The 14,848-nt window shown below is 41.2% G+C and overlaps 1 protein-coding gene and 1 pseudogene across 3 annotated transcripts in view; both read left to right on the top strand.

Moving 5' to 3' along the window:
• Window positions 1-11,574, top strand: part of HEATR4 (HEAT repeat containing 4) — a 65,931-nt gene extending 54,357 nt beyond the window's left edge. For both annotated transcript variants that reach the window (XM_084892655.1, XM_084892654.1), the window contains exon 17: window positions 11,245-11,574. In XM_084892655.1, the coding sequence (XP_084748781.1) occupies window positions 11,245-11,403 (159 nt within the window). In that variant the 3' untranslated portion in view covers window positions 11,404-11,574. The remainder of the gene's footprint in view (window positions 1-11,244) is intronic.
• Window positions 8,361-8,972, top strand: LOC311627347 (large ribosomal subunit protein eL21-like; annotated as a pseudogene). The gene has a single exon. The product of its transcript is annotated as a large ribosomal subunit protein eL21-like (transcript).
• Window positions 11,575-14,848: the final 3,274 nt, after the last annotated feature.

Here is a 14,848-nt window from a genome sequence, read left to right on the forward strand (position 1 = left end):
GGGGAGGGAGCCCCAACCTGGGCCATTGGAAATCCAAGAGCCATCTCTTGGTACCTGAAATGAGGCTCAAACAATTGAACCACACTGTCCAGCTCTCTATTTGCATTCTTGTTATCTGCCCTTCCCACTTGCTCTCAGATTTTGTTTCATTAGCTACAACTTCTCTCTCCAGAATCTTCAATCTCATCTCTGAATCTTAAATCAACCTTTAAAAAAATTATTTATTATTTAAAGTATTGCATAAGTCTCCTTTTTCTCCCACTGACCTCTCCCTGGCTGCTTCCACCCCCAGCACAGGCCTTCACCCCCCTACTATCTGAGTCCATTGGTTATGCTCATATACATGCATCCAAGTCCTTTGGTTGATCTCTTACTCCCTCACGCCCTGACTTCACTCATAGGTTGGACAGTTTGTTCTATGCTTCGATGACTCTGGTTCTATTTTTGTTCATCAGTTTATGTTGATCATTATATCCTACATATGAGTGTCATCATGTGATATTTATCTTTATCTGACTTGCTTATTTTGCTTGGCGTAATGCTCTCCAGTTCCATCCATGCTGTTGCAAATGGTAAGAATCCCTTCTTTACAGCAGTGTAGTATTCCATTGTGTAGATATACTACATTTTTCTAATCTGCTGATTGTCACTTAGGCTGTTTCCAAATCTTAGCTATTGTAAACTGTACTGCTGTGAACATAGGAGTGCATATATCCTTTCTGATTGGTGTTTTTGGTTTCTTGGGATATATTCCTAGAAGTGGGATCACTGGATGAAATGGGAGTTCCATTTTTAATTTTTTGAGGAATGGCCATACTGTTCTCCACAGTCTACATTCCCACCAGCAGTGCACGAGGGTTCCTTTTTCTCCGCATCCTCACCAGCACTTGTCATTTGTTGATTTGTTGATGATAGCCATTCTGACAGGTATGAGATGGTACCTCACTGTCATTTTGATTTGCATCTCTTGGATGAGTAGTGACTTTGAGCATGCTTTCATATGTCTCTTGACCTTCTCTATCTCCTCTTTTAAAAAGTGTCTATTTAGGCCCTTTGCCTATTTTTTAAATTGGATTGTTTATCTTCCTTTTGTTAAGTAGTAAATTAAGATACGTAGGAATAAATTTAACCAAGGAGGTAAAGGACCTATACTCAGAAAATTACAGAACACTGAAAAAAGAGATAAAAGAAGACATAAGTAAATGGAGAAATATACTGTGCTCATGGGTTGGTAGAATCAACGTCATTAAAATGTCCATACTACACAAATCAATCTATGGATTCAATGCAATCCCCATTAAAATACCAATGGCATATTTCAAAGACCTAGAACAAACTCTCCAAAAATTTGTCTGGAATAAAAAAAGGCCTCAAATAGCTGCAGCAATCTTATGAAAGAAGAACAAAGTTGAAGGGATCACAATACCAAGCTATATTACAAAACCACTGTTTTCAAAACTGCCTGGTACTGGCACAAGGACATATAGACCAATGAATCCAGAACAGAGAATCCAGAAATCGAACCAAGCCATTATGCTCAATTGATATTTGACAAAGGAGGCAAGAGCATACAATGGAGTCAAACCCAGTCTCTTCAATAAATGGTGCTGGGAAAAATGAAACTAGATCACCAACTTACACCATACATAAAAATAAACTCAATATGGTTAAAGGACTTAAATGTAAAACAGGAAACCATAAAAATCTTAGAAGAAGCTATAGGCAGCAAAGTAGCAGACATTTGTGGTAGCAATATCTTGACCGATACAGCTCTTAGGGAAATGGAAACTAAGGAGAAAATAAACAAATGGGATGACATCAAAATAAAAAGCTTTTGCACAGCAAATGAAATCATCAACAAAACTACAAGAAAGCCCACCACATGGGAGAACATATTTGCCAATGTTATCTCCGATAAGGGTTTAATCTCCAGCATTTACAGGGAACTCATACAACTTAAATCAACCTCTTAAATGTGGATCTCTTGTTTCCAGGCACTGTGGTTTAATTGTTAAGAACAACATTGTCACTATCTCCATGTAACTACTGTTGTTTTGTACATAAAGTTTTTCATTTTAATTTTGTTTTAAGATAAATTCCTAGGAATGGAATTTCTGAATCAAAGAGCAAGATAATTTTTGTGATTATTAGTAGGTTTTACTGCATCCCCTCCAAAGTTTACAATCTTGCAAGCAGTTATGAGCAGATTAGACTACATGGCCTCCAGAGCATTTTCTGTAGTTCTGGTTGATCTTTTTATCTTTTAAAAAAATATTTTTTAATTGATTTCAGAGAGCAAGGGAGAGACAGAGAGAGAATCTAACTCTGAGCTAATGCTCAACCACTGAGCCACATCAGCTGGGCTCTGTTTGATCTTTCAGTTCTCTTCCTCACTCACATTTCTCTCAAATCCTTGGCAAACCTTTTAGGTTTTATCCCTACCATATGCCACGACCACCCTTTTTATTTCTCACATGGTCAATTGAGGGCCATTTTGCCTCCAGAAGGAACACTTTTCTTGTGGGATTGAGAGGGGGAAGGTAATCTTATAACATCTAGTGCAGCTATTTTCATCCTTTTTCATCACATTGGTAGTAGACTAAGGAGGCAGAAGAAAGCAAAGCGAGGAAATCTCTAGGATTTGATTTGATAAAGCAAAATGGAGAAACACTTCTTTTACATTGATGGGTACAGGATAATTAATAATTAACATTCACAGATCATAGAGATAGTATTTGGGAACAAGAAAATAATAAGGGGTTCTGTGGTGTACTGATCTGGTGCCAGCAGTTTTGCCATCCAGGAGTAGGAAAAGAAAATTACGCTGGCCCGGCCAGTGAGCTCAGTGGTTGAGCTTTGACCCATGCACCAAGAGGTCCCTGGTTTGATTCCAGGTCAGAGCACATGACCAGGTTGCAGACTCAATCCCCAGCAGGGAGCATGCAGGAGGCAACCAATCCATATTGTTGTTTCTCATCTATGTTTTTCTCTCTCTCCTTCCTCCTCCCCCCTCTCAAAAATCAATAAAAACATATTTAACAATAAAATAAAATTACAATGTGTTTTTAAAATATATTTTAATTGATTTCAGAGAGGAAGGGAGAAGAAGAGAAATAGAAACATCAATGATGAGAGAGAATCATTGATTGGCTGCCTTCTGTAAGCCCTGTACCAGGGATCCAGCCTGCAACTGGGGTATTGCCCAGACTAGGAATTAAACCGTGATCTCCTGGTTCATAGGTTAATGCTCAACTACTGAGCCACACCAACTGGGCCAATTTTGTTTTTAAATGAAAGAAAATTACTCTGTCCTTTCAAAAGTATGTTATCCTAGATGCATAAGAAATATGGATTTAAAAATGCACTTAGGGTGAAGGTTGATCTTTGCTAAGGAAGCTTTAGGCCTGGAACATGACATGCCCAGTTAGGAATTTATGATTAGAACATCCTGTGTGGTTACTTTTGGTCACTGAGCTTGTTAGGCCTGCCATGTGCCTCCCACCTAATCCTCTGCTTGTCAAGTTTATGTAGCCCCTTTTTACTCACAATTACAAGTAGCTTCCAACTAGTCTCTAACTTTAGTCTCTCCCTAGTCAATTTGTAACATAGGTAACTACAACGTCAATTTTCTCAAGTTGTGGCCCCAGGGTGCCATTGCCCTACTCAAAACCCATCTGTGTTCCCCATCGATCAATCCAAGCCCTTCCGCTAGATACCAAAGCCACATGGCGAGACAGCCTTCTCACAACTCTGCTAGCAATACTTCCACAAGTTAGACTATTGGCTGTTCCTTGCCTATGTTCTCCTCCATACATTTACTCATCCTGTTCCCCTAAGGGCTGTCTCCCAGTCCTCTTTTGTCATGACCCTTATTTAAGTCTCTTTCACATTCCATCTTCTCACCAAAGTCTCTCCCATCTCTAATCACAAGAGAACTGTGACCCTTTCACATGAATGTAGCACATTGTGCCTGTCCTGATATAGAGTGTACTTGTCATATTCTCTCCTAAACTCCCTAGACTGTAAAATCCTTCAAGGAAAGATTTACTTTGCTTTTTGCTCTTACTGCTTTTCACACACTGCTTTTCACACAGCAGGTGCTCAGGAAGTGTTCACTGGGAAGCAGACCACCCAGAATTGAGTCCCTCTCCACTCATTCTCCATGGCATTAGCTCCGTCAAGTGACTCTCTCAGGCCTCAGGAACCCCATCTGTAAAATGAGAATAAAAATTGAATCTACCTCTTCTTCTTCTTCTTTTTTTTTAAACTTGTATTTTAGCCAGTTGATAGATGGGAAGTACTATTTTAATACAATTTTATTAATTTTTTAACCTACTTTTTTTTTTAGGGTTATTGTAAAGATAAAATAATGCATGTAAGGCACTTAGCACAGAGTCTGGTTTAAAGCCAAACGCTTAAAAAATGGCAGCTATCATAATAATTTGTTATTATGGCACAAAACCCCACATTACCTATATGATGGCTGGTGTCACTAGCCTACTTCAGAGGATTCAGGAGTTGGGAAGGCAGAGAAGTTCCTGAGTTGGGCAGGATGACAGAGTGGGATAGGGAGGTGAGATTATTTTTGCATATGCCTTGTGGAAGTTGAGTCAGTGGGGACGATATCAGACAAAACCACTGTGTGAGGCACTGCTCTGTACGAAGTTACCTGGCCGAGAGCCAGAGTAGGGGCTGGTACCAACTGCTCTCCTCCCACATCCTGTGGCCTGGTCTAGGGCTGCAGGGCCTGAAGGAAGGGACAGCGGAGGGGCCGTGTGTGCTGATGAGGCTCTGACATCAGATCCCTCGGGGAAATGCTGAAGAGGGCAGGTCACATTTGTCAGTAGGAGCTTTAACTGCCTTCTGAAAGAGATTGGTCTTCAATATACAATGGACGCATTCTGCAGTGAATGAGGGGGACGAGCTGTGCTTGTTTGCTCTCAAAGCCAGGGACAGTCTGCTCCGCTAGAGGAAGGCTGTAAGTTTGTCTTTCCCGCATCCTGTACACATATCTCTTCCTCCTAGCCTTTCCTGTGACCTCATACTTTAAGTTCTTCAGCAGTTTGTGATTTCCTGGAAGAATGTTGTCGCTGCCTGGTCTCTTGGTTTCCATAGTGACTGGGAGGTACCTTTTGGATCCTGACTTATCTTTAATTCCATCACTCTTCCTGTGGCTCTACTTAGTTCTCACTACAAAAGCAGCTATTAATAACCATTTTTAGAAATATAATTTAAGGACATGGAATAATGTTCCTAATATATCATGAGTGGGGGGGAAAAACAGACAAAATAAATATTACAGTAGGATCCCAGTTGGGGTACTTTGTGTGTCGATTTGTATGTATATATATCTATTCATTCATGTATAGATCCATTCATATTACTGGGAAAAAAATTAGGAGTCTTTACATTGCAATATTCAACCGTGTTTATCTTTAGATGGTGGGATTCCCGGTAATTTTTATTTTCTTTGTTTTTATGTTATGAACTTTCTACATTGAACATGTGTCACTTGTGCCACTACTCTTTCCCTAATGCATCTTATTTTTTCCAATCTCTAATCATTGCTTGCCTAGCTCTTCTGTTTTTTTTTAAAATATATTTTATTGATTTTTTTTTTACAGAGAGGAAGGGAGAGAGAGAGAGAGCTAGAAAGTCAATGAGAGAGAAACATCGACCAGCTGCCTCCTGCACACCCCACACCAGGAATGTGCCCGCAACCAAGGTACATGCCCTTGACCGGAATCGAACCTGGGATCCTTCAGTCCGCAGGTAGACGCTCTATCCACTGAGCCAAATCGATTTTGGCTCTGTTTTTTTTGTTTGTTTGTTTGTTTTAATCAATATAATTCCCTTTTTTAAAAAATCAAAGGAACTTGGAGTTAAGATTACCACAAATCTTATTATGTCTATGGTTTTTCATTTTCCAGAATGTCATGTAATTAAAATCATACATTATGTGTAGCCTTTACAGGCTGGTTCTGTCACTTAGCAACCAGTATGCATTTAAAGAGTATAATAGGGAGAATCCAAGATGGCTGCTCGGGTAGGCACCTAGCCGCAGCCGCACGCAACAATTTCAATAAAATACAACTAAAATATAAAATGGACATTACCCAGAACTACAGGAAAGTCAACTGACTGGAAATTCTACAACGAGAAGCAAGGAGAAAACCAGAAGGAAGCGCGGAGGAGCTGTAAAAGCCCAAGGTACGGAGACACGCGGCGCGCGCGCGCGCGGAGAGGACGGAGCCGGAGAGGAGGGAGGCCGAGTGCCTGGCTGGCGTTCCCTAGCGGGAAGGAGATAAACACTCCGACTGTGCTGGGCCCCCAACTGCTCTGAACCCCCATTCTAGGCCAGACCCTGGGGACCCAGGCTCATCCAGAGGGAGCTGGGCTGTAAGGCAGTACTCGGGGAAGCAGCGAAAGGAGGTCCCAGAGGCGCGCACACAGCGCGCAGAGAAGGGCCGGCCGGCTGTGCCGTAGGACTGCCCTGGCGGGAAGGAGACAGGCTCCAGACTGCTCTGAACGCCACCTCCAACTCCACTTCCAACTGAACTGAAACCCAGTTTCGGGCCCATTGCGGGAGAGCTTACACTGTTTGGTAGCAGGCGAAAATCGAGGGCACCTTTCTCTCAGAGGCGCTTGCAACAAGTACTGAAGGACCCTGAGTCTCAGGAGTCGCATAGGGCGGGGCTGACGGAAGCCAAGGCTGTAGGCTCCACCCTGAAACCCCGCTCCATCAGGAAAGCTGCCTGCGAAAATGCCTAAACCAAATAGATCACAAACGAAAGAAATGGAGGACAAAAAGAGACTGGATATGGAGTTCAAAACCACACTTATAGGGTTTTTCAAGAGACTCCTAGAAAAGGCCGATAAAATAAATGAGACCTATGAGGATATGAAAAGGGATCAACAAGAAATGCTAAGGGATCAACAAGAAATAAAGAATACATTGTCTGAAATAAAAAATATTCTACAGAGTCCTAAAAACAGAATAGAAGATCGCAAGAATCAAGTCAAAGATTTGGAACATAAAGAGCCAGAAGACACTCCTCCACAGAAGCTAGAAGGCAAGAGAATCCAGAAAATTGAAGATAATGTAAGAAACCTCTGGGACAACTTCAAGCGAACCAACATCAGAATTATGGGGGTTCCAGAAGATGAGAGAGAGCAAGATATCGAAAACATACTGAAAGAAATAGTGACAGAAAACTTCCCCCACCTGGGGAAAGAATTGGACTTACAAGTCCAGGAAGCACACAGAACTCCAAATAAGAGGAATCCAAAGAGGACCACACCAAGACAAATCATAATTAAGATTCCAAGAGCAAAGGACAAAGAGAGAATATTAAAAGCAGCAAGAACTAAGCAGGTGGTTACCTATAAAGGAGCACCTATACGATTGTCAGCTGATTTCTCAACAGAAACCATGCAGGCCAGACGGGAATGGCAAGAAATATTCAGGGTGATGAATAGCAAGAACCTACAGCCAAAAATACTCTACCCAGCAAAGCTATCACTCAGAATCGAAGGTCAGATAAAGAGCTTCACTAATAAAAAAAAAGCTAAAGGAGTTCATCACCACCAAACCAGAATTATATGAATTGCTGAAGGGGGTTCTTTCAGAAGAGAAAGTAAACAAAGATAAAAATTATGAACAACAAATACGTAACTATCAACAAGTGAATCTAAAAACCAAGGAAATTAAAAAAAAAATCTGATGAACAATATTAACTGTTGAATATAATAGAATCAGAGGTATGGAAGGGGAGTGAACTGATGATTCTTGGGGAAAAGGGGAGAGGGGAATGTGGGAAGAGACTGAACATAAACTGTGCACCTATGGATGAGGACAATGGGGAGTGGGGAAAGGGCAGAGGGTGGGGTGGGAAGGGGAGGGAAAGGAACACTTGTAATAATATGAACAATAAAAATTTATTAAAATAAATAAATAAAATAAAATAAAATAAAATAAAAAAAAATAAAAAAGATAGAGCAACCCCGAAAAAAAAAAAATAAAAATAAAAAATAAAGAGTATAATAAAAATAATTGATAGCCGAAACCGGTTTGGCTCAATGGATAGAGCATTGGCTTGGGGACTGAAAGGTCCCGGGTTCGATTCCGGTCAAGGGCATGTACCTTGGTTGCGGGCATATCCCCAGTAGGGGGTGTGCAAGAGGCAGCTGATCGATGACTCTCTCTCATCTATGTTTCTAACTCTCTATCTCTATCCCTTCCTATCTGTACAAAATCAATAAAATATTATATATATTTAAAAAAATTGATAAATAGAGGAATACATTGTGAAAGTCAAAATTAAAATAAAATGGTCCATTACAATTGATTTATTCATTTTTGAAAGCAATGAAAAACAAGATAATAAATAATGGTTTGGCTCTTATTATTAATAATACAACATAATAGCATGTGTAGCTGAATTATGTTATTTGTGAAATAAGAAATAAGAACCACCATCTTTCAATAATTTGCCAAAATGACTAACCCAAAGGGGAAGAGGAGAGGCACCCGCTATAGGTTCTCTGGGCCTTTCAGAAAACACGGAGCTGTTCCTCTGGCCTCACACATGTGAATCTACAAGGAAGGTGATACTGCAGACATCAAAGGAATGGGCACTGTTCAAAAAGGAATGCCCTACAGATGTCACCATGCAAAACGGGAGGAGTCTACAGTTACCCAGCCTGCGGTGGGCGTTGTTGTAAACAAACAAGGGCAAGATTCTTGCCCAGAGGATTAATGTACACATTGAGCATATAAAGCACTCGAAGAGCTGAGATAGCTTCCTGAAACGTGTGAAGGACAATGATCAGAAAAAGAAGGAAGCCAAAGTGAAAGGTTCTGGGTTCAGCTGAAGCGCCAGCCTGCTCCATCCAGAAAAGCACTTTGTCAGAAGCAGTGGAAAGGAGCCTGAGCTGCTGGGATCTATATTCCTTATGAATCCATGGCATGACAAGTGCAAATAAATAAATAAATAACCTCTGTACTGTTTAAGAGGCATGGCATTCTTCTTGCAAATGTGTGAGTGGGCATATATCAAAATCTTGGCCCTAGCTGTTTTGGCTCATTGGATAGAGCATCGGCCTGTGAACTGAAAGGTCCTGGGTTCTATTCCGGTCAAGGGCACATGCCTGGGTTGTGGGCTCGATCCCCAGTAGGGGGCATCCAGGAGGCAGCTGATTAATGATTCTCTCTCATCATTGATGTTTCTATCTCCCTCTCCCTTTCTTCCTAAAATCAATAAAAATATATATGTATTTTTAAAAAATCTGGTATTAGTCTTTTGAGATTAATTAAAGAATAATCAAGTATAAAAATCACAAATAATCCCATTAAATCTTTAGGTGTCATAATAAAAAAAATTTCCTATTTATTTAACAAAAAAAGGAAGATACAGCCCTAGCTGGTTTGGCTCAGTGGATTGAGCATCAGCCTGTGAACTGAAGGGTCCCGGGTTCGATTCCAGACAAGGGCACATGCCCAGGTTTCGGGCTCAATCTCCAATGTGGGACATGCAGGAGGCAGCCAATCCATGATTCTCTCTCATCATTGATGTTTCTCTCTCTCTCCTCTCTCCCTCTCTCTCTCCCTCTCTCTCTCTCTCTCTCTCTCTCTCTCTCTCTCTCTCTCCCCCCCCTTCCTCTCTGAAATCAATAAAAAATATTTTTAAAAAGGAAGATACATATACACAAAGACAAATTCACCTATAGTACCACTATACGTTTATTTCCTACAAGTGCACAATCTAATATATTCCGTTTTGCTTGATTCCTAATTAAAACAAAACAAGACAAAACACAGATGGTGCATTTATAAGGCTGCATTATCAGGAGAAACCTTTTTTGACTAGGCACCAAGTGAAAACAATCCTTTTATAATTTCATACATTTTATCATTAGAAGAATTTTCTATAAACTAGCTTCTGGCCCTGTACACTACAAACCTTGTTTTTCCTCCATTACCAACATGCTTCAGTGTTGGGCACCATAGGGCATATTCTTATCGACCTAGGGTCCTGTGCCTTCATGTCACATCACCGGTTTTGTGGGCACTGTGGGCAGTAGTAGATTTTCTGTGAGGCAAACCTATGTCAGGACGACTGGCAATAAGCTAACCAGTGACACACTGGAACAGTCAGGAGGACGCCTGCCCCGGGGCCTCATGGAGTAAGGACTCTATGGGACCACACCCTACCTCATAGACTACACACACTGGGTTCCAGGATTCTGGAATTCCCTGCCCATTTTTAGGGCTGTGTGGACTCGTATCTTCCCAAGGGTAGTCAGCATGGCAAGTGTGTGTACCGTTAGACTCAAGGCGGGGCCAACAGCAGTTGTTTGCTGTTTGTGAACATAACTTGGACATGCAGTCCGAAGCTTTTACATGTGCATGTGTGAGGTCCTCACACTGTGAAATGGAGCTGAGGACAGAAAGAGATGGGTGGACTGCAAGGCAGCTTCCCTGCACTGCTAAGTTTTGATAAGGAACTCCAAAGCATCTAAACATTTCAAATGCAGGCCTGCTCTCCTGTCAAGGTAGGTGATAGAACGTACTTTTTACTCAGCAGTTTGTTAGCTTGACTTATAACATTTAACTATTTAGACATATGGTAAATGGGCTTCTGTTCGTACTTTTGTCCTAACCTGAGAATTCATTTAGCAATGAGGATATTCTCTTATTATTCCATGGGGTAATGCAGAAATCTGATGGATATCAGAACTATTTAGGTTCCTGGGGATACTTTAATCTAGCTTTAACCTAGGCACAATCTCAACCCTGGCCATTGCTACATTGGTTTATAGGGTTGAAATAGAGCAGGGCTGGGTCCCCAGGGGCTATTCACCCTGAGTGAATCCACCTCCTCAACACATCCAGGGAATAAGACTTTTTAGTCATAGCTACAAGAGTATCTCAAAGTTGCTGCTATTTCTGCATAATAATAAAGACTTAGAAAACAGAGGCTAATAACTTCAAAGATCGCCACACAGATATATACTCAAGCCTTATTGTGAGGACAATTCACGTGTGTTCTCCCCATAAGACTCCTGACTGGGTCAAAGGAGGCAGGTCTTAAACACATAGATTCTATTTTCATATTTATTTATTATAGTAGTTTATAGAGCTATTTTGATAATCCATGGCTGAAGAGGCATCCTCTTTGGGTCTACATTCATATGAGACCACATGTTTTGCATATGCACTCATGTGTTAATATTTCCCTGCAGACTGTGAAATCTCGCATACCAAATCCCTGGTTACAGAGTCCAGCCGTCGGCCTAAACACAAGAAGGAGAAAGCTCTCACCATTTGCCAAAGATCTGCGCACCACCTGGGAAAAAAGGATTGCAATGGGACCATTTGGATCTCCCAGCTCAGATTTCTAGCTGAGACAAGGTTTTTCCAGGGTCATAACCCTCTTCCTTTGGAAGGAAAGGTGATTATTTCTAGGATGGCCCCTTCTCTTGCTCCAAGACACAGGTAGCAGTGAACCCAGTCATATTCTTTCATTGATGTTGTATAATCTGTCATTATGCTTATAAAAAATATCTATTGAATAGTAGACTTGTTTTTTTATTAAGTACTAGAGGTCCAGTACATGAAATTCATGCACAGGTAGGGTCCCTAGGCCTGGCCAGTGATCAGGACTAATAGGGGCCTTCCAGCTCCTGGCCAGGGCCTTCTTTCATTCTGTGCCACCCCCTGGTGGTCAGTGCGTCATAGTGAATGATCAAACACTCAGTCTTTTGGTCCAACTCCTGAGGGGACACTTTGCATAAAGCTATTTATTTATTTATTTATTTATTTATTTATTTATTTATGTTTTTGATATATTTCTTTATTGATTTCAGAGAGAAAGGGAGAAGGAGAGAGAAATAGAAACATCAATGATGAGAGAGAATCATTGATATACTGCCTCCTGCATGCCCCCTACTGGGGATCGAGCCCACAACCCAGGCATGTGCCCTTGGCTGGAATCGAACCTAGGACCCTTTATTTTATTTTATTTTATTTTATTTTTTAAAATATATTTTATTGATTTTGTACAGAGAGGAAGGGAGAGAGATAGAGAGTTTGAAACATCGATGAGAGCGTCATCGATCAGCTGCCTCTTGCACACCCCCTACTGGGGATATGCCCGCAACCAAGGTACATGCCCTTGACCGGAATCGAACCCGGGACCTTTCAGTCCCCAAGCCGACGCTCTATCCATTGAGCCAAACCGGTTTTGGCAGAACCTAGGACCCTTTAGTCTGCACACTGATGCTTTATCCACTGAGCCAAGCCAGCTAGGGCTAGCCTTTTATATAGAGAGATAGAGCATATTTTTCCATATCCCAGAAAAGTCATATTGAATATAGGTCAGAACTTGAAGTTTTACTAGAGTAGCTATATAAAGAGCTTTCTGAAACCCAAACTATAATCCTATCTTTTTCTGGGAAAGAAATAGGTGATTTTTAAAAATTTAATTTAATTTCCCCCCACACATGTCTAGTCTTATTCTGGAGCAGATTCTTTAAATGTAGCTCATGGTGAATGAGGAAGCCATGTCGTTTGACTATCACAAGCACTGGACAAGCCAGCACAGTCATTTCCCACTCTGCTGTGTGGGTGGATGTGGATACTTTTAGATCCTTGCAAAGCATTGCTGCAGTTTCACAAGGCCAATTAGCAATTCTCATGAGCCTAAATGTACTGAATGCTTAAGTGATTTAAGCATCATGAAAAATTGGAAACTATGTCTGTGTCGTAAGGTGGGACTCTGTAAGTCTTACAGTGTAAGAGCACATGATATTCCAAAAATTGCCACAGAAGAGGAAAGTCCCAAAATTCAAAGTAGTGTGAATCCAGCTTTTTTTCCTAAATATTGATTGTTGTTTACATCCTAAAAAGCTTTGGGGCATCAAATGATTAAAATAAGGCAATATGAATCTTTCCCTTTCTCTTCCCCTAATCACATCCTTTCTTTCAGCAGCACTGTTAACATCAAAAGTATGAAAAGCAATATTCTGAACTCCTACTGTCTATGGAACATGCGAGACCGGTTTGGCTCAGTGGATAGAGCGTCAGCCTGCGGACTGAAGGGTCCCAGGTTCGATTCTGGTCAAGGGCATGTACCTTGGTTGCGGGCACATCCCCAGTGAGGGGGTGTGCAAGAGGCAACTGATCGATGATTCTCTCATCAATGTTTCTAGCTATCTATCCCTCTCCCTTACTCTCTGTGAAAAATCAATAAAATATATTTTTAAAAAAACAACCAACTATGGAACACGATTGGGAAAGTGCTGGAGGCTAAGACCAGCAGGTCATAATTATGCAAGAAGTCCTTCAGAAGGCTGATGGACCTTGGGCTTTTAGCTTGTAGGGCTTTTCAGACCAAGGGCTAGAGGCTATGCTTTGATTGTTCTGTCGAGACAATGGTGGCCAAAGGCAGTTCCCCTGACCTGATAACCTTTAACTGTTTACCAAACTTTACCTTTGATATGTCTGTTTGCTTTGCTAAAGAGAAAAAGTATGTTCTAGGAAATAAAAGCAAAAGGGACAGAAAATTCTGGGAGCTTCTCCACTAAAGGAAGTGATCTGCCTGTCTTTCCCCCATGCCTTTCAATTTCAAATATATTTCCTGTCTAGTCTCTTCATTTTTGTTGCAGCCCCTTCTCCATATTCCTGAACCCTTGCTGCGAAAAACTGTGGCAGGAAAGAACATTGTGGGATATCAGTTAATTACATAACAGAAAACCTTCCCTTTTTCGGGCTCATGTAATCCATATATATTTTTTTAATCATTTCAGTTTTTTAAAATATATTTTATTAATTTTTTACAGAAAGGAAGGGAAAGGGAGAGAGAGTTAGAAACATTGATACAAGAGAAACATCAATCAGCTGCCTCCTGCACACCCGCTACTGGGGATGTGCCCTTGACCAGAATTGAACCTGGGACCCTTGAGTCCACAGGCCTACGCTCTATCCACTGAGCCAAACAGATTAGGGCTGTAACCCATATTTTTATTTATTAGTTTATACCTCCCACCCAAGTGAAATAGTAATCTCAAAAGCACTATCACATATTTCAAAGTTATTCCCACATCTATCAAACCTGAGTCTTCTGGGATCTGGCTACCACAAGTCCTTTGAGACAATAAGTAATTCTGTATGAGTACTTTCTCGGCCCCTCTGTCTTTGACTTTGTCATTTCAATGTGAATGGACTTTATTGTCCACTCTGCATTGCTGACAAGAACAAGTAAGCAGAACTGAATCCTCCAGTCAGTCAGCAAGGCCAAACAGAGGGTCTTTTAGGACATCAGCACTGTGAGAAAAATAGCAGGCACAGAAGAAATAGCCCTTGTCTTTGAGGAGTTTACAAGAGGTTTTCTAAGACACACATATAAGAACCTTTCCAAGACAGTATGCTCCATCTAGTAGGAATTGTGTGGCTCACAGAAGCTGTGCTGTGGGAGTCCCTGTGAAGGGGGCATTTGAGTACTGGCATAGAAGTGGAGGCACAGAACTTGCTTGGATCTCAGAGATTGCACAAGGCTTCGGTAGGCAGAGAGGAGGAGCAAAGTCCTTCCAGGTGAGGGGAAGGACAGGAGAAAAGGCTGGAGGAAAGAATGAGCTTGGCAGAGGTCCATGACACTTCCCCCTTCCCTCCAGTTTCCAAATTGGATCAGTTGTGATTTAGCAATGGAGAAGCTGGACATCCATTATCCTTACCTAATCCATTCATGTTAACAAAATCTGATAATGACAAAATACCCCAGGAGGTCCACAGATCCTTTCTAAAAGGCCTTGCCTGTCTTTCCTGACTAAAGCATTTGTAGGAGATTTT

This window comes from Pipistrellus hanaki (genome assembly GCF_964339955.1).
Source record: "Pipistrellus hanaki genome assembly, chromosome: 1".
Lineage (NCBI taxonomy): Eukaryota > Metazoa > Chordata > Mammalia > Chiroptera > Vespertilionidae > Pipistrellus > Pipistrellus hanaki.